We start from the raw sequence: 26,225 nt of genomic DNA, 5'->3' as shown, positions 1-26,225 counted from the left end.
GACATAATATATGACTTAGGAGAATCACTTAACCTCCTGGAGTCTTAGCTTTCCTGTCTGAAAAACGAGGGTAATAATTTCAGTTACTCATCTTTTCTTCACATAGTGTCAATTAAGTTGCTCTCTGGAAAGGGCTTTGGGAAGCTTGAGGAAGAAATGACCGTTAGGGATGGGAATCATCTGCCCAGGTCACACCTCTCCCTTTGGTTATACCAAGATGTGTGTGGAGATTTACACCCGCAGTTAAGGTATGCTAGGGCTACTTGTCCTAGTCAGGCCCTATGTAAGAGGCTCTGCTTTCCGAAACAAGAATGACCTCCAGACAAGGCGGCCTCCATGAGGGGACTGGTGCTACCAGAAATGACGACAACAAAATTATTAAAGGTAAATAAGCAGAGGTTCAGAGAAGTTAAACAACTTTCCCAGCTAATAAATGGCTAATCAAAAAGTAGATTAAGGGGTTACGGATGTAGCTTAGTGGTAGAGTACTTGCCTAACATATACAAGGCCCTGGGTTTAATCTTCACTACTACCACCAAAAAAAAAAAAAAAAAAAAATTAAACCTTGGATTTCTTTTCTTTTTTTTAAATTGGTACTAAAGATTAAACCCAGGGACACTTAACTACTGAGTCATATCCCCAGCTCATTTTTATATTTTATTTAGAGACAGGGTCACACGAAGTTGCTTAGGGCCTGGCTAAGTCGCTGAGGCTGGCTTTGAACTCATGTGGAGTCTTCCTGCCTCAGCCTCCCGGGCTGCTGGGATTGGAGGCATATGCCACTGTGCCCAGTTTAAACCTTGATTTTTCCAGTGTACATCTTTCTGCAAGAGTATACTGCTAAACCTCTTGTTATGATTTGGATCTTAAATGTGCCCCCCTATAGTTCATGTGTTCAAAGTTTGGTCCTCAGCTGCTGATGACATTGGAAGGTGATAGAACACTGAAGTAGGTCATTGAGGGTGTGACCTTGAAGGGTATATTGGGACCCAGACCCTTCCTCTCCTCTAAGTGAGCAGCTTTGCCTCACCATGTGCTCTCCACCATGATGCTCTGCTTTACCATAAGCCTAAAAGCAAAGGAGCCTGATCATGGACTGAAACCAAGAGTCAAAATAAATCTTTCCTCCTTTTAAGTTGCTTATCCTCAGGTATTTTGTCACAATGACAGCAAACTAACACATTTATATGACACAGAGCATATAAATGAGCAACTTCAGTTACAGCTCTGGCAATGACTTCCTTTTTATTTTATTTTTTTCCTTGCTTGTCCATATTTCTTTAATAGACTTATTCACTAACTTAGGTGCTGGGAATTGAATCCAGAACCTCAACGTATGCTAAACACATGCTCTACACTGAGCTCTAACCCCAGCCCTAGGCTTTATTTTTCAGGACAGTTTTAGATTTACAGAAAAAAATGAAAAACAGTACAGAGAATTCCCATGTGCCCCACACCCATGTTTATTATTAACATCTTAAATAGTATGGCATCGTTTTTATGATAAATGAACACACATTACTACATTATTAACTAAAGTCCATAGCTTATTTACATTCACTTAGGGCCTCCCTAAGTATCCTTTTTGTGTTTCAGGATCCCATCCAGAACCCCACAGTGAATTTTGAAAGTAACTGATTTATACGGAGATCAGAACAGTGAATTTCTTGCCACGGTCTGACTCAGAGTAATGTGAGCCCGTGCCAGTAAAACTTACTTTTGCAGGTTTTCCCATCGTCACGGAGTATATACCCTTCAAAGCACTGGCACACAAACGAGTCTTCACTGCTTACACACGAATGTTCACAACCATGGTTCCCCAAAGCACAAGAGTCCAATTCTGAGGATCAAATTAGAATTGGAAAACCAGAAGAAAATGACTCATACGTTAATGACTTATTCATTCATAAAAGACATTTCAGACACCTTCAATTAAAGCAGTGTCTTTTCCCACAGGGCACATTTCAGGATAGAATGTGTGTCTGTGAACAAAAATTCTTAATACATACAGAGCACACACAAACAAAATAATACGATCACCTCCACAGCAAAAATGAACAAAAAAGACAGTTTACAAAATGAGAGATATAAATAGCCTATAAATATTAGAAAATAAGCATAACTTCAATGGCTGTCACATTTTATCAATTTATTTACATTTCTATGTAAGCATCTTTGACTCACACGTAGGTAATCCATTCATTCATTTGTTCAGTCAACAAATATCCTGTGAGTTCCTACTTGAGCCAGGCACTGTTCTAGGCTCTGGGGATAGAACAATGAACACAACAAAGTTTCTGCTTTGGGGAAGCTTTATGTCTAGTAGGTGAGATGTGTGGAAGACCAACAGACAAACACATATGTGATATCAGGTGGGGAAAAGTGCTCTAGAGAAAAAGCAGGATATAAAGAGTGGCTGGTAGGTTGGAGCTTTTTACATGCAGCCAGATAAGTTGGCACTGAGCAGAGCCCTAAAGAAAGAGAAGAAGTAAGCTGGGCGGCGTGGTGCACTCCTTTAATCCCAGGGGCTCGGGAGGCTGAGGCAGGAGGATCACGAGTTCAAAGCCAGCCTCAGCAAAAGTGAGGAGCTATGCAACTCATTTCCCCAGGACCCCTACCAAATAAATAAATGAATAATAAAGAAAGAGAGGGAGTGAGTGGTGGTGCCTGGGGAAGAGCATTGCCAGCAAGAAAGAAGAGCATTTGCCCAGTGCCTGGCCAGGAGAGAGCCAAGCAGGCCACTGCAACCAGAGCTGGCCAGGGAGGGAGGGCAGGGAGGGCCAAGGACGGAGCATGTGGGATTCACAGCAGGGCAGGACTGAGTGAGAAGCACAGTCACTGGAGCAGTGGAGTGACATGCCATGACTTCATTTGGAAAGGACTGATCTGCTTATAATGGAGTGTGGGGGAGGATGGTGGAGAGCGGAGCCCTGGGAACGGCCAACTGCAATCATGCTAGCAGCTCAGAGCAGGCTGGTGAGACATGGTCAGACTGTGGCTATGTTTTTTGTTTTGTTTTGTTTTGTTTTACTATTTATTTATTTATTTATTTATAGTTTTGGATGGACGTAATACATTTGTTTAATTTATTTTTATGTGGTGCTAAGGATCGAATCCAGTGCCTCACACATGCTAGGCCAGCACTCTACCACTGAGCCACACGCACAGCCCCTGTGGCTATGTTTTGAAGGCAGAGCCTCTATTTGCTGATGGATTGATAGAGAATATTTTCACATGGACAAAGCAGAAGAGTCAAGGATGACCCCAAGGTTGCTGGATCCAGCTATTGAAAGATGACATTGCTCTCTATAGGACTGGGAACTTTCTGGAGAACCGGAAGATTTGTGCACCTGTTAAAATCCTGATGCTAAGGACAGTGACTCTGTATAAGAACCATACACATTTCGGAGAGGCAACTCAATCCTCTTAGAGTGAGTAGACTTTCCACAATGCATATGCATATTGAAGGCAACAAGGCTCCAAATCACATGATGAATTTTATAATTAAGCACGAGCCATATACCTTTTTTGTGAAGCATTTTTGCAGGATTTCTTCTTGGAGGGGAGCCCTCAGAACCACCCTGGGGGTTAGTCAAGGCAGAGACTCTTATTTTCATTTACTACCAAGGAAAAATAAGGTTTTGGAAGGCTGATACTGCCTCTCCAAGACCAATTATTAATAACTGGAAAAATCAAACTAAAAATGTTATTTTATGATAATAAATCTCATGTTTTTCCTGACTATACTGCATTGCTATATGCTAAAGTAAGCTTTCCAGCAAGAGAGGAATTATGCCTCTCTTTCTTCGGGCCGAAGCGCTGCCAAAATCTTTGAACAATGGGAAAATGTTGTTAACTGAATTTATAACTGCAGAAGAGATTCGAAACAAAGTTGGAGACTCTCGTTTGCTCGAACATGATTTGCTTCTCTGGGCACATTCTGAATTCATTATTAATGCAGAACATTTCCCCCACGGCTTGGGGTAGTTCCTCACGTAGTGGAAAGTACAACTGAGTGATCCATAACACAGATGGCTGGCTGGCTTGCGGTTGGGGCAAGCTTCCCGCACACCCCATCCCCACCCCAATGCATCTCTAATAAGGATACTCTATTTCCAAGGTAATAAAATAGCTATAGTTCTTCCAGGCCAGCTGGCCCTGCCAAGCCATAATCCAGACCCCTCTGAGCATGCCCTTCCTCCCCCCACCCTGCCCTCTTAGCTTCAGCTTAGTTATTCTTCTTGAAGAGCGGTGGGAGTCTCCCCCATCAGACCTAAAAGCTGCTGAACCCCAGGCTTTCCTGAGCCAGGGTGACCCCAGTCTGCATCTAACAGATGGGCACTGCTTTCCCTTATCAGAGGCAGCAGAGGAAGAAGCCATGTGCCCACAGGGCATGTCTTCACCCTTGGCTACAGGCCACTGAGCTCCCAGCCCAGTTGCTCAGTTCTCCTGGGCTTTCAGACTAGTAGCTGTTGGGAATTTTTGTTGTGTGCATGCTTTAAAAGCATGTGGGGAGGCCTAGCGGGTACAGCACAGTGGTAGAGCGCTTGCCTATCATGCATAAAGCCCTGGGTTTGATCTTCAGCAATAGCCCCCTGGGGGGAAAAAAACCCAGCATGTGTAGAGTTTTTACAAAAAACTGCTGCCCTCCCCTCAGAGCACCTGATTAATAGAGTAGAGAGGGTGAGTTCTCACTCTCAGAGGATCACCAGAACCTCCTGCAGAGACAATTTTTTAAAGCAAAACAGGCACGTGGGCACACAGTTCCAAAGTCAAATCTACTAAAAGGCATGTTTCCCTCTGGAGGAGTATCTGGCAGTACCTATCAGAGTTCCAAAATGCACCTCTAACCTAGTAGCTTCACTTCTGGAACTCTCTCTTATAGACACCCTTGCATAATGTGAAGGGAAATATTTCCCAAGTCGTGTGTGGTAGCACTGTTCGTAATAGTGAAAACGCAAAACAGCCCCAAATGTCCAGCTACAGGGCATGGGCTGTTGGAGGCAAGCTTCCCCGCACCCCCCACCGCCATGCATTTCTAATAAGAATATTCTATTTTCCAAGGTAATAAAACAGCTTTAGTTCTTTCAGGAGGATTGAGAGTTCAAAGCCAGCCTTAGCAAAAGTGAGGCACTAAGCAACTCAGTGAGACCCTGTCTCTAAATAAAATACAAAATAGGGCTGGGGATGTGACTCAGAGGTCGAGTGCCCCTGAGTTCATTTGCCGGTACCAAAAACAAATATAAAAATAAAAATAAACAAATAAAGGCATTCTGTGCATCTACAATTACAAAAAAAATTTTAAAAGGAATAATGAAATTATGGCATTTGCCAGTAAATGGATGAATGGAGACTATCAAGCTAAGTAAAATAAGCCAATCCCCCCAAATCAAAGGCTGAATGCTCTCTCTGATATATAAATGCTAACACACAATAAGGGGGTGGGGGAAGAATAGAAGTTCATTGGATTAGACAAAGGGGAATGAAGGAAAGGGAAGGGAAGGATAGGGATAGGGGATAGGAAAGACAGTAGAATGAATCCGACATAACTTTCTTATGTTCATATATGAACACATGACCAGTGTAACTTCACATCATGTACAACCACAAGAATGGGCTTCTAAGTTATACTTCACGTATGTATAATATGTCAAAATACACTCTACGGTCATGGATATTTAAAAAGAACAAATAAAAAATATCTAACATCATCATCTTTAAAGATTGCATTGCAATTCATTTAACCAATCTCTTATTTGATAGACATCTAGGTGGTTCCTAGTCTTTTGCTATTATAAACACTATTGTAATAAATATTTTTGCACACATAGTTTTGCATATGATATGAAGATATATCCAAAAAAAAATACACCCGGATGTGGGATTGCCTGGACAAAGGGTCTGAACATTAAAAATTAATAAATATTTCTAAGGTATTCTTCAAAGAAGTTATTTCAATCTCTACACCCACCAACAACGCAAGGTATTCTCTGTCATGGTTTCTAATTCAGGGTGTCTGGGGTGTTGCCTGGGTCTTAGATTTTTTTAAAAGCCCCATCAATGATTCTGTTAAACCCCCAGGGGTAAGATGTTGTCAGTGGACCCAAAACTTTTAATTAGTGACCTTCTCAAGTGTCCCAATTATTCTTCCTTTACCATCATGGACCAAAAGCACTCATCTTTCTCTTGGGTTGTTATATCAACTACTAACTGATCTCCACATCTCAACTCTCTATAGTCGGTCCTCCCCGTGGATCCCTGGGTGCTCTTTGCAAGATGCAAATCTGCTCACATCACTCTTCTCCCTGCCTAGGATCCCTGAATGCTTTTTGAATTCCAGTAAGACAGGAAATCCTTGACAGGGCTGGCACAACCTGCCCCCCAACCCCACCACCCCCACAGTCCTCTTGGCTTTAGGGTTTTGCATAGTCTTCCCTCCCCAGAAGGTTCCTCCACTTCCACTGTCCTCTCCTGAGTCACCTCTTGCTCTTTTTCCAGCTCACTACCCTGGTCTCTCCACAAAGGTCTCAAAGTTTGGTTTCTTTGCCCTTTTCAGTAGTATCAAATTATAGTTGAACATCTATTTATATGATTTGGGGTTGGTCTGAGTCCTCTCCTCGTGGGCTATGTTATGGTTTAGATATGAGGTGTCCCCCCATAAAAGCTCATGAGTGAGACAATGCAAGAAGGTTCAGAGGTGAAACGATTAGATTATGAGAGCTTTAACCTCATCAGCAGATTAATCCACTCGTCTGGATTAGCTGGGTGGTAACTGTAGGCAGGCAGAATGTGGTTGGAGGAGGTGGTCACCGGGGGCATGCCTTTTGAGTCTGTATTTTGCCCCTGATAACAGAGTTCTCTCACTGCTTTTTCTCATTGCTATGCCCTTCCACCATGATGATCTGCCTAACCTTGGGCACAGAGACACGGAGTCAACTGACCATAGACTAAACCTCTGAGTTTATGAGCCAAATAAACTTTTCCTCCTCTAATTGTTCTTGTCAGGTCTTTGGGTCACAGTGACGCAAGAGCTGACTAAAACAGGCCATGACTACGTGGGCTCTGATGCCCCAACAGACCACAGACTCTGTCCTCCTCTCCATATCCAGAATAGAGATGGAAATAGAGAATAGAGAATGCCTGGCACACAACAGCTCCCAGAAAAGGGCTGTTGAATAAAAGAACATGTTTCCTCAATTTTCTACTCTAAAACCAAGGGTAATTAAATCCACGTCACAGGGTTTTATGCAGATGTTCCCAATGAAGTTCCTGTGGGGCGTGGATGCTGGTGGTCAGCTGGGCTCCCCACTCTTTCCCACGCATCAGCCTTGCAGAATGCATAATTCTCATTTATTCAGCAAAATGTTCAGTTTCTGCATATTGGAGATGTTCTGGGCCACTTACAAATTCAGAGGACCACATTTAGAAAATGAGAGACGGCCAAAGGTGCATTACAGTTAACTCCCTGGCCCTAGGTTCCAGTGCTTTCTACTAAGTCTGGAAATCAACTTGAGGTCAGTTTCTCCACAAATACTCCCCTGTGGAGCAGTGCTACAATGACTCCCACCAGGTGGAGGAAGAGAGCCACCATCTCACTACAACAGGGGGGTCTTCAGCCTGGGGGACCACTCCAAGGATGGTTGCATTTGTTCAGCAAGTGTTTATGGAACACTAACTCTGTGCCAGGTACTACTTTTATTTGGGGACTGGAAGAGATCCTGGAAATGCATTGATCCAGGGCCTCCCCTCCCCCGCTCCCGCCCCCGTCTTTTTTTTTTTAAGAGATAAGAAAACTGATGGTCAGGGAGAGGTAGGGTCTTTTCCAAAGCCCCTGAACCTACACAGGTGATTTGTCTTGACCATGCTGCGGGCAGAAGGAAGAGCAGATCAAAAATCTATGGATTCTGTTTCCTGGTCCAGCTGCACACCCTCTAGTCATCCTGCTTGACAGGTAGATTCCCAGGAGACAAGCTAAAAGTTTGCTCAAGGGAGGCCTGTGTCCAGACAGTTTCCTGTAACTCTCAGTGCTGCAGGTGATGTGTCCTGCCTGTGTCCGATGGCTCCCTCTCACAATACTCAGTACTGAGCACTTGAATGCTAATCTCCCTGCAGTTCACATCTGAACCCTAGGCCGGCATGTGCTGGTTAGCTTTTGTACTCCACCTCTGGTCAGATTCTCCACTCAATCTCTAGTGTTGGATTAAATGTCTTTCTCTAGACATGGGTATGATCCCCCTTGCCACACACTCCCATGGCACTTCCCCAATTCTCACTGCCCCAAAAGATGATATGTCCTTAATATCCCTCTTCCCAGAGAAACTTTAAAAAATTTGGGGGGAGGTACCAGGGATTTTACTCATGGGAACACAACCACTGAGCCACATCCCAAGACTTTTTTTGTATTTTATTTAGACAGGGTCTCACTGATTGCTTAGTGCCTCACTGTTGCTGAAGTTGGCTTTGAACTTGTGATCCTTCTGCCTCAGCCTCCCAAGCTACTGGGATTACAGGTGTGCACACTGCCCCCAGTGAAACTTTAAACTTCAACTGGGCAGAAAATAATCTAGGGCAAAAAATAAATCTGTGTCAATACCAGGGATCCCTGGCAATAAGCACACTGCAGGTGCACAGTAAACACTTGTAGAGAATAAGAATAAAAAAACCAGCCAGGCATGGTAGCACATGCCTATAATCCCAGAAGCTTTGGAGGCTGAGACAGGAGGATCACAAGTTCAAAGCCAGCCTTAGCAATTTAGTAAGGCCCTAAGCAACTTAGTAAGACCCTGTCTCTAACTAAACTACAAAAAAGGGCTCGGGATGTAGCTCAGTGGTTAAATGCCCCTGGGTTCAATCCCCGTACAAAAATAAAAAAAAAGAATAAAAAAACAAGACCTTAAGAAAGTAACCAGACTCCAGTTCCAAGAAAGGAGTGAGAGGCTCAATTAGGAACCATAGCTTAAGAGGAACAGGTAAGGGGCTTACAAGAGGTCTTAGGAGGTGGGAAGAAAACATTTCCCAAAGAAAAGATCATCTTCCTTTCCCACATGAGGAGGCAGATCACACTAGCTGTACCAAAAATGAGGTCTGCAATTTGTGATGAGGATGATGATAAGTTTCAAGAAGTAGCTCAGGTTTTTATGGTTGACACACATTGCTGCCCACATCTGGATTACACATCTGGTGAGTTTCACAGGTCTGTGAGACAGCAATGGTGGGGGTCACGTGTTCTATGCACTAGCATCTCTGTTGGTGACAGACCCTACGTCTGGGGCTCTACATATGAAATTATTAAAACCAACTCAATCCCAGAGGGAGATGGCCATGGTGGCCCCCTGCCAAAAAGGTAACTAAAGGCTGACAGCATTTCCTGGCTTTCTTATAATAAAAGTAGGAGCAGTGAGCTGGCTTGTAGTTCAGAGGTAGGATGCTTGCCGAACATGTGAGAGGCACTGGGTTCAATTCTCAGTACCACGTATGAATAAGTAAACAAAAATCAAGGTCCATCAATGAGTAAGAAAATATTTTTAAAAAATAAAACAAAACAAACTAGAAGCAACCAATCCTTTGCTACCTCTGTATGAACTTTTGTCAGACTGAGAAACAGCTGAACTGAAATGTCCGTTTTTGTGAATATCTCACAATGGGCAAGAGATCTCAAATCAGTGGACCCAGGTTGTAGTTCTGGTTCTGCCATTGACCCCCAGGCATGTTGGGGATATCATTTTCTTCCCTGTGCTGGCTTCCTACAAAAGCAAGGGATGGCCTCTAATGTTCCTTGTATTGCACCATGGTGAGGGTGGTCCTCTTCCCTCACCCCTGGCTTCCTACTGCACAGTGGCCCATGCCCAAATTCACATGCTGACTCCCTATCCTGGGATGCAGTGGTATGTGGAGGTGGGCACTTTGGAAGCTGAAAAGACTTAGACGAGGTCATGAGGGTGGGGCTCAGTTCTAATGGTATTAGTGCCCTCTTACCGCGTAAGAGCTCACTAGTTCTCTTATGTGCACACTCTCTTTCTCTCCCCTCTGACATGTGAGGAACAGCCAGAGATGCTGGCTGTCTGCAAGAAAGGAGCAAGGCTCTCACCACAACCTGACCATGCTGGCACCCTGATCTCAGACTTCCAGACTCCAGAACTGTGAGAAATACATTTCTGTGGTTAAGAAACAATGCCCCATCTGTGGCATTTTGTCATGGCAGCCTGAGAAGACTAAGACACTCCCCTTGCCTTGCTCAGGGCTGCATCATCCCTTGGAGGCCAAGCTAGGTGCCTCAGGTCTAAACAAGTCTTTGCAGATCAACCTGAGGTAGCTGGACTGGGAGCATGGCCAACCAAATCCCTAGGGCCCTAAGGCTGGTGCTTAGATCCCCGTTAGCATCCTCCACAGCCAGAGGGAGGGCCGCCCCTAGGACAGACAATGGACTCCAGAGTCCAACCCCTTCCAGGATGGTGGGTTTCTAGGGCCTGGCCAAGGAGGGCAGGCCTGGACCTGAGAGAAGGATCTTCAGGCAGCAATGCAGGTAGCCTCCTCTGGCCTTTTCTCAGTGCAGGGCAGTCTGATGGTGAGGAGGTCACATCCTGACAAGGGCACTTAGGGGTTCCCATCACTCTACAAGTTCATAAAGAATTCTGATGAATAGCTCTCCCTGTGCCACAGGAGCCCTCAATGGGTGCAGGGAAGAGAAGGAGGGAGGGGTGGGGAGAGAGAGAGAGAGAGAGAGAGAGAGAGAGAGAGAGAGAGGAATGATCATTTCTAGTTTACAGATGAACAATCAGACCCAGAGAGGGCCAACTCCCTTGCCCAGGATAAGAGTGACAAGATTTAATCTTTAGGGTCCCAGTTCAATACTCTTTATGTTCTGCCATGCTATTTCTCAGATGTCTGCAGAGAGCCACGGGGGAGGCCAGGTAGGAGAACAAGCAGAAAGGTCCCCAGTGAGCCTGGGAATGGCAGGAGGAAAGGGGCAGCCAGTCGGTAAAGAGGAAGAGGAAGTTTCCCATGGGGGGAGGTGACACTGGGTTTCCATGGTAGGGTGAGGAGTCGGGAGAACATCCCTAAGTGGAGACAGGATAGGCTGGAAGGTGTAGGGTCTGCTCAGAGAATAGAGGACTTGCCACTTTGGCTGAAGGCCAGGAAGGCAGTGTTAAAGAGGCAGAGGAGGGGTGTCTCCCATACGGCCACATCAAGGAAGGCCATTGGAAATCTACCCTAGAAGACAATGGGGAGTCATTGAAGGTTGTTGAGCAGGTAGTAAACCATGTACCAGGGCCATGGGATGGAAACGCGGCTGGTCTGTCTACTCACTTGCCCTCTTGGTTCACTTTATTGAGCCCTTGGGAGCTCTGACTCCAGATAAGACGGAGCTTCCCAACCTCTGACCTCCAGGAGCTCACTGGCCAATAGGCTCTGTACTCCATGCACATCGCTCCATGGAGTCTTTCTTGGTGCTGGGAGGCCCTTGTACAAAGTCTACCTCAGCAGTGGGGGACCTCTCAGCTGGTGGAAGAATCTACCCCAATCCTCTACCCAAATCTGAATAATCAGAGCTTGAGGGTCAGAGGGCTGAGAGGAAGGAAGGACAGGCTTCACTCCAAACCCAGAGAGCCAAGGTGCCCAGAGGGGTGTAAGGACCACAGTGTCCACTTGTACCCAAGGGCCCAACAACCTAGGCCTTAGCTCCATGTTTCAGAGAACTTTCTGGAAGGCAAGTGAGGGGCTCTTCAGACCATCTGCTGTCAAGGCTCTGAGTGGGGGCTGCCTTTATTCAGGCCAAGGAGGCCCTCAGCTACAGAGCCAGGTTGACCCAGCTGGCTCCCAGCAGGCTTTACCAAAAGGAATAGTTATGTCATCTATCTCTGTGTCACCTGACGTAGGGCTGGGGAACAAACATCCCTATCCCCATCAGCTATGCCACAGTGAAAACCTAGCCCACCATTACAGAACAGGGCAATCAGACTGGATCATTCCAAAATAGGTAGAAAGTCTACAATCGGGGAAGCTCTGGAGGATAAAGTGTCTTTCCTGTGCCGTTCCTGAGGACAGGGCTAAGCCATCTGATAAAAGTTCTCATATAGATCCAACCATGTATAAGCATCCAAATTCATTTTTAATTACTCATAAGATGATGTCACTATGCCATAAGTTATGAACCCACAATTAAATAAGAAAACGGGCAACATTTCAAAGTGGTGAAGGCATAAAACAGATGTAGGAAAAGCAAGACATTGAAAGGAGGGGGGCTGCACAGGCTTGGAAGGGTCTGTGAGAATTTTTAGAAGTCCTGCAACCATCTTATGCTCAGTTCCTGATGATCACAGTAAAGAGGAGGACAAAGGAAGGGCACGCATAAGCTAAGATTATGGTGGAGAATTAAACCCACAAATCCCCTTGGTTCTGCCTTTGGCCTGTCGTCAGGTGGAGATGCTATTTGACACACTCACCCTTTTCTGCACCCCCAGTGCCCAGTCCCTCCATGAGCTGGCTACAGTAGCAGTCTGGGAGGCAACTGGGCAGGGAGTCACATGAAATAACATGGATAACCCATTTGCTGAGATCTAAGAGTCTATCCCAAACTGGGGACACGTTCTCTCCTAGACCTCATGGAAAGGCTATGCTGGCAGCTCCTCTGTCCTTGTGAATGTTGTGAAAGGACAATACAAAAAGGTGGATATAGTTGTGGCCACAGTTGTACTAGTGTTCAAGGAATTCGGTCTTATAACCAGAAAGACCAGAAGGATAGGGGCAAGTAAATTATGGTCTTTTTTTTTTTTTCTCCATTACTGATTGCTTTTCTCAAAATGACCATCTTTTTCAATTCATTATCTTGGTCCAAGGAAAGGGGAGAGCAGGGCAGCAAACCAGCTGCACCCTTGGGTAAAGCAGAGAAGGCTACCTGGGATCATGTCTATATGCGTTAGGAACAGCCCCGGGGAAACATGTACTCAGACAACCGCCAACCCCTCCATGTGCTGGGAGACCATCAGGGAGGGGGCAAAGGGTTTCTTAGGAGCCTCTCCTCCTTCCAGAACTGACTCTGAAGTCACACAGAGCAGAATGCAAACCCCCACTTCATAGCGGGGAACCTAGGTCTCTTTCCTTAATGGGAGCTGCAGTTTTCTCATCTGTTCTGGAAGGGACAAGGCATGTGCTAGCACAGTGCCCAGCACACAGCCAGCCACCGTCAGCAAGTGGCCCACATGATTATCCATATGCAAGGCAGGATGGCTGCAGGTGAAGCAGAGAGAGCATCTTGATGCATTTTCTTAGTCCATGATTGTTATTTAGACTGAATGATTAGAAGGGACAGAGGTTTAGCAAGCTCATGGTTCTGGAGGCTGCCAAGTTCAAGATGGAGCATGGTGCAGCTTCTGGCGAGGACCTCATCCTGCTTTATTTCATGGTGGAAAAGTGCAAGACAGCACATGCAAAAGAGGGGGACAAAGGGGCCAGACCTGCTTTATGACAGCTGTTCTCCCCATAACTAACCCACTCCCTTGAGAATTAACCCTCTCCTCTGGAAAAGGCATTCATCCCTTCTGACAACCTAATCACCTCTGAAGGTCTCCATCTCTCAAACTGCTGCAATGGCAGTTGAATTTCAACATGGATTTCGGAGGGAACACATTCAAACCGTAGGAGAATGCTAAGAACTAGGACTCTGTCCAGTTTCAAAATAGCATCGAGGCAGACTGTGGAAAGATCCAGAGCTGTGTCAGGGAGTGGGGGAAGGGAACCTGGGACAGAGGGAGAGGCAGGGCCCAGATGGCTAAGAGATGTAGTCACACTCATTCACAAGGGCCCACTGGAGGCAGGAAAGAGGATGCACAGGCCTACGCACATCTCGACAGCACACCCACAACCACAGAAGGCTTGTGCCAGGTCCGGTGTGCCTTAGGACCTCAAGCATGATGGGACTTACTTGCACAGGTCTTGCCATCGATGCGGAGCACATATCCCTCGGGACACTGACAGACAAAGGATCTGTCCGTGTTGACGCAAGAGTATTCACAACCGTGGTCACTTAGCAGGCAGTAATCCACCCCTGCAAAGTCAAAAGCTAGATGAGGTCCCTGGGGCCCTGCCAGTGAGGCTTTGGGCCATGCTAACAGAAATCAAGTGACCGTCATGCTGGCCACCCCTGAAGGCATGCAGTCCCCAACAGACTACCCCACACGGTCCCTCGCAGAGGAAAAAAGGGCCCTGCACCACCTGCCATCCTCTGCAGCAATTGCACATTTTACTCCTGTTGCAAACCCTTCCCTACCAAGGAGGGGCAGACAGGGACTCACTGGAGCAGGTCTTGAGGTCCTCGTTGATGAGGAAGCCTTCTGAGCACTGGCAGACAAAGGACTCCTCCGTGTTCAGGCACAGCTGCTCACAGCCATGGTCCTGCTGAGCACAGTGGTCCACCCCTGCATTATGTCAAACACAGAAACATAAAGGGACCGAGAGAGCAACACCCCACCAGCCAAGGGATTGAAAAACAAAGCCTTCTCAGTGGCAGAACCCCGGGGGTGATTCCATTCTACCCCATACCCCCAGCCTCTAGGGAAAATCAGCCCTGCTTGTTTTCCTGTCCATCTCTTTAGTTGATGAGAAAGTGCATACAGCTGAACGACTGGGAAATGCTGTCCCTGATGATAAAGACAGCGGCACTCTGGCCAGGGCCTTACATGCCAAATCTGCCGTCTCCTTGTTGAGTGATACTGCGAACGGAAGCGATTTTGTTTTCAGAGAGGAAAGTGAGGCCCAGGAAGGTCAAAGGTTCCTGCCCAAAGCCACACTGCTGATGCAGTATCACTTAAGAATGAGGGTCTGGCATCAAACCACTTGGGACCAAGTCCTGCTTCCACCACTCCCTTGCCGCGGCTGCTGAGCAATGACCTGACCTCTCTGTGCCATCATCTTCTGACTTGACAAATGGGGATAATGGCTGCTTCTGATAGAGATGCAGTGAGAGTTAGAGGAGATGATCCATGGAAATCCCTTAGAATGGTAGCTGGCACACAGCAACCGCTTAATGAACGTCTGTTATTATTATCATCAAGTAGTGCTTAGTAAGAATTAACTACATAGTTTCACTTCTACTTGAAAATGAAAAAGAAAATGTGATTTTTAAATAACAACAACAACAACAACAAAAAAGCCTCATAATCAGGACATCCAAATTCAGAAAACAAACCAAAGCCTGGGCCTGCCTGTGTGGCCCATCCTGGCACCCAAACATCGCACATCTGGTCCCTGGGCAGTGAAGGCCGAAAGCCAGGAAACACACAGCTGTGGTGGACAGCTCCCGCAGAGCGGTCCTGCAGGCTGCCTCCCAGATTTCCTGGATGGAGAAAGTTCCCCCTGAGTCTGGACAAACACTGAAGGCCTTGTGGAGGGCCACCAAGTGAGCCTCTTCACTCCTGTAGAGCCTGGAACCAGTGCCTTCTGGAACAGTCCCCTGGTGTTGTAGGATCTCAGGAGCTACGTGCCCATGTTCACATCCTGGTTCTGCCATTAACCAGTCATGGGACCCCAAGAAACTGACTTAATTTTTTTTGTGCCACAGTTTCCCATTCTTTGAATAGGATAAGAATACTAATGTTCAGAGGGGTGTTGGGAGGCTCAAGAGAGTTGTGCATGCAAAGAGCTCATGAAATACCTACACTGAGCGAGTGCCTTCTAAGGGCTTGCTCTCATATGGCCAAGGGCTCCCTGAGCCTTGGGAGAGTGGAAGACCATGGCTTTCCCTGGGGACTCTTGGACAGAAATGGCTTAGTTGATACTTTCTTCAAGTTGACTAGATCCTAGAGATCTAGGGGCTTCCTGTGTGGCCCATCCTCTGAGTTCTTCTAAGCTCCCCAAGGCATGCAGGGAGAGAGAGGCAGACAGGCCTGGACCTCCAGTAACCTAGGTGGGTCAGCCAAGTCATGCATGGCCTTAACTAGGAAATGAGCCAGGGCCAGCAGCTGGAAGATCCCAGCCTCCAGGAAAAAGGGAATCTCCGTTTGCAGAGGGTATCTCCTGATTGAATGGAAGACCTCCTGCTCCCCACGGGCTTCTCAGAAGGACTCAGAAACCCAGGGCAGACTTTTACACCAATGTCCTCATTCACAGCCCTTTGGCCTCTGAGCTCTGTCCTTAGAAAGCCTAATCAAGGCACTTTGTTACCTCTGAAGACTGAAGGAGAACAAGTTTCCCTGAGGATGGCTCTGGACCTCATACTTCAGCTGTGAAACTTCCCCTCCTGGCAGTTGAGGGTCCAAGTGTTCAACAGCTGCACTGTTCTCATTCACAATCTATCTCTGTCTCCAAAGCTGCAGCAGATGTGTGGCTTGCTGGGTGGAAAGCCACACAAAGGGCCCCTTCTACGCTGGCCATGTCACTGAGCCTCAGCTCTCAGTGCGCCAGGGTCACAGGGATCTACCACAGCACCCGTGTGCTCCCACCCCACTGGCCAGGGCTGGTGGAGACTGTGCCTCATAAAAAATGATGGAACCATCCAGCTGGCAAGGCCAGCAAGTTCCCATGCGTTTACATCACCAAATGAAGCTTTGTTGTGGCTCTAACACAAGAAAATTAAGAAAAGGCTTCAGAAAAGTCCCATGTTTCTCAGCTCTGCCCTCGGATCAGCCAGGGTAGCCTGTTGCTTTCTGAGGTCTATTCCTTCTAGCCTCTTGTCCCAACCTGATCCTGGACATTGATCCCATGATATGAGCCATTATCCTGGGTTGTATGTTTACCTTGCACCAGGCACTGGGCCAAGAGATTGAAATGGTTCCAATTATTCCCTATTACAATGCTGGGGGATCAATGCTATTTTTTTTTTTTTTTGCTTAATTTATTTCAATGCCATTTTTATGTTCACTTTTTTGAATAGATGGGAAGTCAAACCTTGGAGAAGTTAAGTACAAGGTCACCCGTGTAGTGTGTGGCAGACCTTAGATTTGGATTCATGCCTAGCCAACTTAGTAAATGCTTTTAATAGCAAATAGTAATATTAGTTAATACTTATTGAGGACGGTGTCCAGCAACACTATTCTAAGTATTTTACACTTAGAATTGAATCTTTCAATCCTCATAACCCACACTATGAAATAGGCAGCACTTATGGTCCCATTTTATGGATGATAAAACTCAGGCAAGGAAATTTATGTCTGTTGGACCATCAGGTTCACAGGAAATCCAGGAGCACCAGCAACGCTTGGCTGCTAGTGATCCTGGGAGCCCCCGTCCATTCACACCTGCACCCCTGGGGTACTCACGGCTGCAGGTCTTGCCATTTGGGTCCAGAGTGTAGCCCCGGTGGCAGCGGCAGTAGTAGCCCTCCTCTGTGTTGACGCATTCATGCTCACAACCAGGTTTGTTCAGTGCACAGTAGTTGATCCCTGAAGGGAGAGAGGAAAGACCCTTCTTCAGACTCTAGGCTTCTCCAGGGCTGTGCGGATGGCCTCTGGGGCTATCACAGGCCCTAGAGGGAGAGCAGGTGGGTGCTGCCTGCAGAGGTGAGTGAGGGACTGATCATTCGTTCATTCACGTGCCAACAAGTTCCAGGCCCTGAACTAGATGTGGGGGAGTGATGGCGAGCAAGACCAAGGCCCCTGTCCTCCAGGGCTTCATCCTTTAATGAGGAGACAGATGAGAAAACAGAGTCATTAGACAACACACAGCAACACAGAGGAGGCCCTCCCTGCATCCTGGTGATCAGGATCATCTTTGAAGAGGTGATGGCCAACCGGATTCCTTAAGGAAGAGAGAAGTCAGACAGGTAAATGGAGCCAGAGGAAGCAGAGGGTGATAACTCAGGAATAGCAAGCTCATGGCCTGGTAGTGAAGGGCAGGGGGCACATTTAGGGATCTTCGAGTATGGCTGGAGCAGGAGGACAGACAAGGCTGGGTAGAAAAGATCATGCAGGGCCTTGCAAGCCACAGGATGGAGCTGTGAAGGCTCAAACAGGTGGCTGGAGGTGGGAGTGTAGATGGAGGCCTTGAAGAGGAAGATTTTGCAGTGGCAAGGGAGAGACAGGTGAACTTCGACAAACAGTGAATAAATACATGCTCCACAGAACACAGAGAAAACAGCGCCTGCTGTGAAAGAGAACCTGACGCAGGAATTGTGCCTCTGGATTCTCCACCATTGGTTTCTTTTCTCATTTGATGGACAAAGACCAAATCAAGGTTCAGTTGAATTGAGCTGAACTAAATTGATGTCAAAGAACTAAGAGCAGGGGTGAAGACCACACTACCCAACCATCCCCTTCTAAGAAAAATGGAAAAGCTCACGAAATCCAATCAGCCTCTTCCTTGACCTAACCTGATCACTAGGGCTGAAAGCATCGAGACAGCTTCTGTCTGCAGAGACATCTGACAATGACATTGAATGGCATGAGGCAGAATAAACAAAAGGCAATCTTGCAATATATCCAGCTACTTAAGGGAGTCAGGAAATGGCAGTTACATTGAGAAGGTGCCAAGTGCTTCACCTTGCTCTGATCATGATATCGTCTATATCATGAAACTGGGAATTCATATCCCTGATGCTGCCCCAGGTTACTGTCCCATGGCAAATTTACTCCCATCCAAACCACTTTTTTGACAGCAGGTGGGAGTTGCCTCCAAACCAATAGGCAATTAGCAATTGTTTTCCTGGTAGAAAATGCTAAAACCACAGGACCCCATGCCTGTCAGTTTATAGAGGAGGTGAAGGATTGTAAAAGGAAATCAAATGAGCTTATAGAAGAGGGTCTTTATGAGACTGGTGTTGAGGGGAAAGGTCACCACCAACCTCATTGGTGGAGCTGGATTAGTTGAACTGCACAGCATTGTTCTCCTTCTGGGTATGTGGCAGACACTGGTGGTTGTCTTGACAACACCATTAAAACCCTGTGGCCCTCCAGAGCATGAGTCACAACTGGTGTAAGTCTGCCAGGCAACTATATTCTCCTTTGTCAGGGATTGGTTTTAGCTCTAGCCAAAAAGACATAAGGAGAAATTTACTGGGGTCCCCTAGAAGGACTGCAGACTGAGCACAAGTCCATGGCACACAAGGGCTGACCTAAAAGAAATGTTGTCTTCTTGTGTCCTGAACCCTTAGCATTTTCTCTGTAATTCATTCTTCTGTACAAGGAGAAATGGAATATCTCCATGTAGTTTAAGGTCATCTGCTTGGGACTCATCAACAACCTTACCTGTGCAAGACAGAACTGAGTACCAGGAAACAAGCAAAGAGTTGTTTTGTTTTGTTTTGGGGGTACCAGCAATTGAACTCAGGGGCAATCAACCACTGAGCCACATTCCCATTCTTTTTTTGTATTTTATTTTAGGACAAGGTCTCACTGAGTTGCTTAGTGCCTCGCTGTTGCTGAGGCTGGCTTCGAACTCGCGATCCTCCTGCCTCAGCTTCCCAAACCACTGGGATTACAGGCATGCACCACCGCGCCCAGTGCAAAGAGTTTTGATTGAGAGAAATTGGCCTGGCAACAAAACACCAGCCACATACAAACAGACAAACACAAAGAACATGAAGGCCCCATGGTCTGGGGCCATGTAGTGCAGGGCATGTGAGAATCATGTTATTACTCCATCGGGGAAAAAGAAATAATCTTCAGTAAACTCAGTCTTCAAAGTCAGCATTTGGCCTCTGTGTAAAACAACATGGCAGTTCCTCCAAAAATTAAACATTGACTTGAACAGATGATGCAGCAATTTCACTTGTAGGTATAGAAATACAGGTTCACAACATAACAAAGCCAAGAAGTGGGAGCAGTCCAAGTGTCTACTGAGGGATGAATGGATAAACAAAAAGGGAAGTAGACATGCACTGGATTATTATTCAGCCTTAAAAGAGAAAGAAATTCTGACATCCTACAAATGGTTAAAACTTGAAGACACTGTGTTAAGTGATGTAAGCCAGTCACAAATGGATGAGTCCACTTATATGAGGTACTCAGAACAGGAAAAATCATAGAGACAAAGCAGACTGGTGATTGTCAGAGAATGAAGAGAAGAAAAAATGGGGAGTTTTTTTCAATAAGTAAAGTTTAGTTTGGGGTGATGAAAAAGTTCTGGAGATGGATGGTAGGGATGATTGTGCGATAATATGAATGTACTTGATACCACTGAGATGTACATTTTAAAAATGGTTAAAATGAATCTGGGGATATAGCTCAGTGGTACAGTGCTTGCCTAGCATGTGGGAGGCACAAAAAAGTAAAATAAAGGTATTATGTCCATCTACAACTAAAAATTTAAAAAATGGTAAGTTTTATGTTATGTGTAGCTACCACCACCACCACCACCACCACAACAACAACAAAATCATTGTCACTTTGTTTTCTTTCTTTTTTCCTTTTTTCTTCTTCTTCTTTTTTTTTTTTTTTTTTGAATCAGGGATTGAACCCAGGAGCGCTTAACCACTGAGCCACATTCTTAGCCCTTTTTATTTTGTATTTTGATACAGGGTCTTGCTAAGTTGCTGAGGCTGGCTTCAAAGTTGAAATCCTCCTGCCTCAGCCTCCTGGATCAGTGGGATTACAGGAATGTACCACCAGCCTAGCTCTCTTGGGCTTTCTCTACACACAGGAGTCATAGTGCCTTGAGGGTGTTACTTACATACTCATTCACTCATTTATTCATTCAATAAATATTTCTTGAGTACCTCCTATGCACCCCATAGCTGGTTATGTGAACCTCATAAACTGTGAAGTGGTGCACACAAGCCAGTCTTGGATGTAACTTGATCTGGTAAAGTCCAGTGTGTCCAGTAAATCCTGAGGTCAGATGGCAGGACTGTCAGATAACAAATTAAATAGTCTTTGTGCATACCAATTCAGTTGGAGACCTGAAAGGGTCAGACTATAAGCATGAAAGATTAGTGACCTCAGGCAGTAAGTTATAATGCCAGCTAACAGAACAGAGAGAAAGTTTTGGGAAAACTGAACAGTTTAAGAAAATGCTGGGCTGGAATTGTGGCTCAGTGGTAGAGCACTTGCCTGGCATATGTGAGGCCCTGGGTTCGATCCTCAGCACCACATATAAATAAATAAAACTAAATCCATATGTAGATATATAGATATGTAGATAGATAGATAGATAGATATTAAAAAAAAAAAGATGTTGAAGCAAGAAGTCCTGTTGCTCCATTTAGAAAATTCAGGGCCAGAGAAGTAGAAAGTAATTGGCCCAAGGTGACAAAGCTGATACGAGTGACATTGCCAAGACTAGACCTCCTTCTGGCTTAGTGTAGCCTGGGCACTTTACACTGATTTTTTTTTTTTTTTGAGTGTCTATGGGGAAGGCACCACCATGGTACCAGAATCAGGAATCCTGGAGGCCACCATCCGAGTAGCACCACATCAGTCCCAGGCTCCACTGGGACAGCCACCTAGCCCTGGTCTTTGTGCTTGGCATCACCACATCCGTAATTAATGTCTTAATTCAAAAACAACAACTTCAGGAAGAGAAACTGTGCCCAGACGAGGAGAAAGACAAACCCTGGCCAAGAGTAAGATTCTTCCTTGAACTCTTTTTTTTCCCCCTGCAGTTTAATTGGATGACACCAAATTCCTTTGAAACACACATTTCTTATTAGTTCTGAAAATAGCCCACATCCATCAGCCTCTATTAAACATAAATGGCCATCTCCTGAGCTGGATGGACGTGTGTATTGCTCAGATCACTTGAGAGACATCAGACTCCTAAAAACAAACTCCAGAATTTAAGCCCAATTTCTTCACTTCCTTCTGCCACGTAATGCTCCATAGAGACTGTGAGCACTTGCTACTGTTTCCAGCTGTCTGCCATGATTGACCGAATGTGCAAGCATGAAGGCAGGGGTGGCTCTGAGAGGCTGACCTCAGGAGTCCAGGGCTGGGTGTTCCCAGCAAAGACAATGGAAAAAGTAACGGTGAGGCAGGACATGCAAAGAAGGGCTGCTGAGGACACCGGCTTTTAGTGACACATTCTATTTTTCCTGGATGCAAAAAGTAGGCCACCTGGCTAAAGAGGAAATGAAGCTGTTAGCACTGAATATTCAGGAATGAGCATTAGGAACTCTGGCCAGTGCCACAGCCTGCGAAGAGGCCCAACTGCAGGCCAATTTGTGGGGGTCCAACTGCTGCTCCCAGCCTCCCTCCTTCTTGGTAATACTGCCTTGAAGGCTTCTCTTCCTCCCAGAGCCTCTCCAGGCAGGGTGTGGGGGGAGTGGCAGAGCTCGAGGGAATCTTAGACCATTGGTAAGAGATGCAGAGCCTCAAGAAAAGTCTCCACCAATGGCCACATGCCTAACTTGTTTCCTTTTCCCCTCTATTAGTAACACAGAGGAAGTCAATGACCATAATGAGAATCTGAGTTGAATCAGATCTAATTATTCCCTGCATCAGAGCTCTGAGTGCACATGGGCGTCCACCGGTGACTGATTTTCCCTGGGTGTAGTCAGGCCCTGACACACTCACGCCTAGAAAAAGGTACCAACAATGCAGAGGGGAGCAGCCAGGCCAGCAAAGTTGACCCGCTGACATACCATAGGCATGTGTGGTCTAATGGAAAATATTCCACCTAATTGTTTTCACATTTTGAATGCTCTCAATTAAAGTTCCCATTTACTACTTGACTGTTTCCAGGTTTTTATATCCAGGCAGGGCAGTAGGAATTATCTCCTTTAAGACAGGCTCAGTTTCAAAATACGGGCTCTGCAACCATCTGCCTCCTAACAAGCTTTAACCCTTATGAGAATGAGCATGAAAGTTAATCTGTGCTTAGAAGCCGAATGTGACTCACCTGGATTCAGTTATACATACAGCCCACAGTGCTTTTCAGAAGAGGTAGACAGAAAAGTTCTGAAAACACAGTCCCACCAAGCAGAACACTTCTATACCTATTGCCAGGAAGAGGTGAGGGTGGTAACATATAGAATAAATCCCTAAGTGGAAGCTCCAGAGAGTTCTGCAAATGACAGGGTCAGGTGACCACAAACAACCCAGCACGCATAACTGTACACTAAGGGAAGGCTCTTTGGAAAAAGTTCATGATATGCAGGCCCAAGAAAGGCCATCTTTTGTGGCCCTTGCCTGTAATCCCAGCTACTCGGGGGAGGCTGAGGCAGAAGAATCACAAGTTCGGGGCTAGCAGACGCAACTTAGTAAGATCCTGTCTCAAAATAAAAAAATAAAAAGGGTTTGGGTGTAGTTCAGAGGAAGCCCCCGGGTCCAATCTCTAGTACTGTAAGAAAAAACAAACAAACAACAACAACAAAAAATCATTCTAACAATATAGAGGAATTTAAATAATAGTTGCAATAGTTTCTGCAGGATGATGGATCTCAGAATGATTCCTTTATCCATGCATCATCCATTCAACAAACATGGGCTGCACCTGTACATGCCAAACACTCTGAGCTGCTGAGGACTTGGCAGTAAGAAAGACAGCCACCTCTGTCCTCGTGGATCTTTCTTTCTGGTGTCTCTCAGGAACAGTCTGGTTTAAAGAGTTCCTGTTTGAGGTCTACACCTCTGGTGTGCTGGACGACAGGTGTTTGAGTCACTCAGCACATCTCACTCTGATCTTGCTGATGCCTTGTACCCCTTGAGAGCTGTGGGGATGCTCCAGAGTCTTATTTTCCTTCTTCCTTCCTGTCAAAGAGGACAGATCTGCCATCAAGTGTTTTGTCTTGTAGCACTGAGGACATCAGCTCCTTTGACAACCCATCTCTGGGCCCAGCGTTTTCTTTCTAAAGCTCCCAAATACATATTGTGGGAGTAAGGACCAGGAAGAAAGTGAACCCTCATTTCAGATAGGTGGAACTTCAGCTTGAACCCTGACTTGGCTCAACAAATCCAATGGCCAGACCCAGGGTATTCAATCTCTTTTGAAAGTCCCCTAAATAGGATCTAGTAAACAAAAAGCAAAATAAATGCAGAATTAACATTCATCAACACAAATGCTGAGTTCAAGAATAACTCGCTTAAGATTTACAAGAAGAGGAAAACTCACAAGTCCTTCCACAGCGCCCAGTGTGACTTACTTCTGCACGTCTTCTTGTCTGGATTCAAGGTGAAACCTTTGAGGCAGCGGCAGGAGTAGGAATCATGAGTGCTAACACACTCGTGCTCACATCCGTGGTTAGGAGAAGCACAATAGTCTATCTCTGGAAAGAAAGAAGTCACAAGAATGACAAAACAATATATTACAGCTAACATAAGGAAACCAGGGCTTTTCAGTCTTCATTTTCCCTAAGTGGTTGAAATTCATGCCTCAAAGACTGAAGTCACGGGTAAGTCTCAATAAAGCTATCTCCACGTCTAGGGATACAGCCCATAAGAGAATCTTCTTGACAGTACGAAATGTTTTTGCAACAAATCAATTTGTGAACCTGATTCATGTCAGAGCCACTACAATTAAAATTGGGTGTTGTTTCTTGGATTACAGGCTAGGAAGAGAGAGTTTAGCTGAGTGTTTTGTGGAATTTATGCAATGAAACGACTAAACCTTCTCCAAATCCAACTTTAAGCCACTTGAACTCCTCTAACCCTTAGCCAAACAACAGGGCACAAAATCAGATCCTGGGAAGTACAAGGCCTTGGAGGGAAGGTCACAAATGAGTTTAAAATTCCTCCTTCACTACCTCAGTGGACTCTGCTGACATAAATAGGGTTTTTCATCTCAAGAATCACAGTCAGAGAATGTGATCTCTAGAGATACTCACTTAAACAAACATATTCAGAAACAAAAAGTTTCAAGGAATTTGTTATAAAGGAATTTTATTTGTGTTGAAGGGTCTGAGTGCAGTATTTTGCTGTAGTGGATCTTGAACATAATGTTCAAAATTGCTGGAAATGAGTGGCCACTGATGGGTTTTAAAAAAGTCTTTGTGGGGCTGGGGCTGGGGCTCAGCGGTAGCACACTTGCCTGGCATGTATGAGGCACTGGGTTCGATTCTCAGCATCACATATAAATAAATAAATAAAATAAAGTTCTACCAACAACTAAAAAAATTTTTAAAAAAATTATTTTAAAAAGTCTTTGTTTCAATGAAGATTTTTATCGCTTTAAGGAACATTTGAACTATGAATATAATTTTCAAAATGAAGAATTTGGTTTTCCCAGTACATTCCAAAGTAATTAAAAAGCAGACAGTATCCTTGAAACACAAAACAATAAGATGCCAGTTCTTTCTGAATTAAAGTCATGGAAATTTTAAATGTATGCAAAAATGGACACATTTAAAATGGACACATTACATGGATGTAATATAGTACATCCATGTGCATGTCACCCAGGTTCAAGAGAATCAATCTATGGCTGCTCTTCTTTCCTCTGGGCTTCCCATCCCCATAAGATTCCATACTGCTTTGAGGCAAATCCCAGACATTTTATGTTATCCATAATATTTCAGAATGTATCTTTAAAATACCAGGATTCTTTTTAAAGAATATATTCTTTTTATTTTTTTTATTTATTTTTTTTTTAATTTTTTTATTGTTGGCTGTTCAAAACATTACATAGTTCTTGATATATCATATTTCACAATTTGATTCAAGTGGGTTATGAGCTCCCATTTTTACCCCATATACAGATTGCAGAATCACATCAGTTACACATCCATTGATTTACATATTGCCATACTAGTGTCTGTTGTATTCTGCTGCCTTTCCTATCCTCTACTATCCCCCCTCCCCTCCCCTCCCCTCCCCTCCCCTCCCCTCCCCTCCCCTCTTCTCTCTCTGCTCCCTCTACTGACATTCGTTTGTCCCCCTTATATTATTTTTCCCCTTCCCCTCACTTCCTCTTGTATGTACTTTTGTATAACTCTGAGGGTCTCCTTCCATTTCCATGCATTTTCCCTTCTCTCTCCCTTTCCCTCCCACCTCTCATCCCTGTTTAATGTTAATCTTCTTCTCATGCTCTTCGACCCTACTCTGTTCTTAGTTACTCTCCTTATATCAAAGAAGACATTTGGCATTTGTTTTTTAGGGATTGGCTAGCTCACTTAGCATAATCTGCTCTAATGCCATCCATTTCCCTGTAAATTCTATGATTTTGTCATTTTTTAATGCAGAGTAATACTCCATTGTGTATAAATGCCACATTTTTTTTATCCATTCATCCATTGAAGGGCATCTAGGTTGGTTCCACAGTCTAGCTATTGTGAATTGTGCTGCTATGAACATCGATGTAGCAGTGTCCCTGTAGCATGCTCTTTTTAGGTCCTTAGGGAATAGACCGAGAAGGGGAATAGCTGG

At 45.3% G+C, this 26,225-nt stretch overlaps 1 protein-coding gene across 2 annotated transcripts in view; it reads right to left on the bottom strand.

Moving 5' to 3' along the window:
• Nucleotides 1-26,225, bottom strand: part of Matn2 (matrilin 2) — a 146,807-nt gene that overhangs the window by 15,046 nt on the left and 105,536 nt on the right. For both annotated transcript variants that reach the window (XM_046464938.2, XM_046464937.2), the window contains exons 7-11: nt 24,008-24,130; nt 17,253-17,375; nt 14,292-14,414; nt 13,922-14,044; nt 1,718-1,840 (exon numbers count right to left, since the gene is read on the bottom strand). In XM_046464938.2, the coding sequence (XP_046320894.1) occupies nt 1,718-1,840; nt 13,922-14,044; nt 14,292-14,414; nt 17,253-17,375; nt 24,008-24,130 (615 nt within the window). The remainder of the gene's footprint in view (nt 1-1,717; nt 1,841-13,921; nt 14,045-14,291; nt 14,415-17,252; nt 17,376-24,007; nt 24,131-26,225) is intronic.

This window comes from Marmota monax, unplaced genomic scaffold (assembly GCF_021218885.2).
Source record: "Marmota monax isolate L192 unplaced genomic scaffold, Marmota_monax_Labrador192_F-V1.1 WCK01_AAM20220418_F8-fsc00003, whole genome shotgun sequence".
Taxonomy (NCBI): Eukaryota; Metazoa; Chordata; class Mammalia; order Rodentia; family Sciuridae; genus Marmota; species Marmota monax.
Note: the sequence above shows the minus strand (reverse complement) of the source record. Positions and strands in the feature narration are given on the sequence as shown.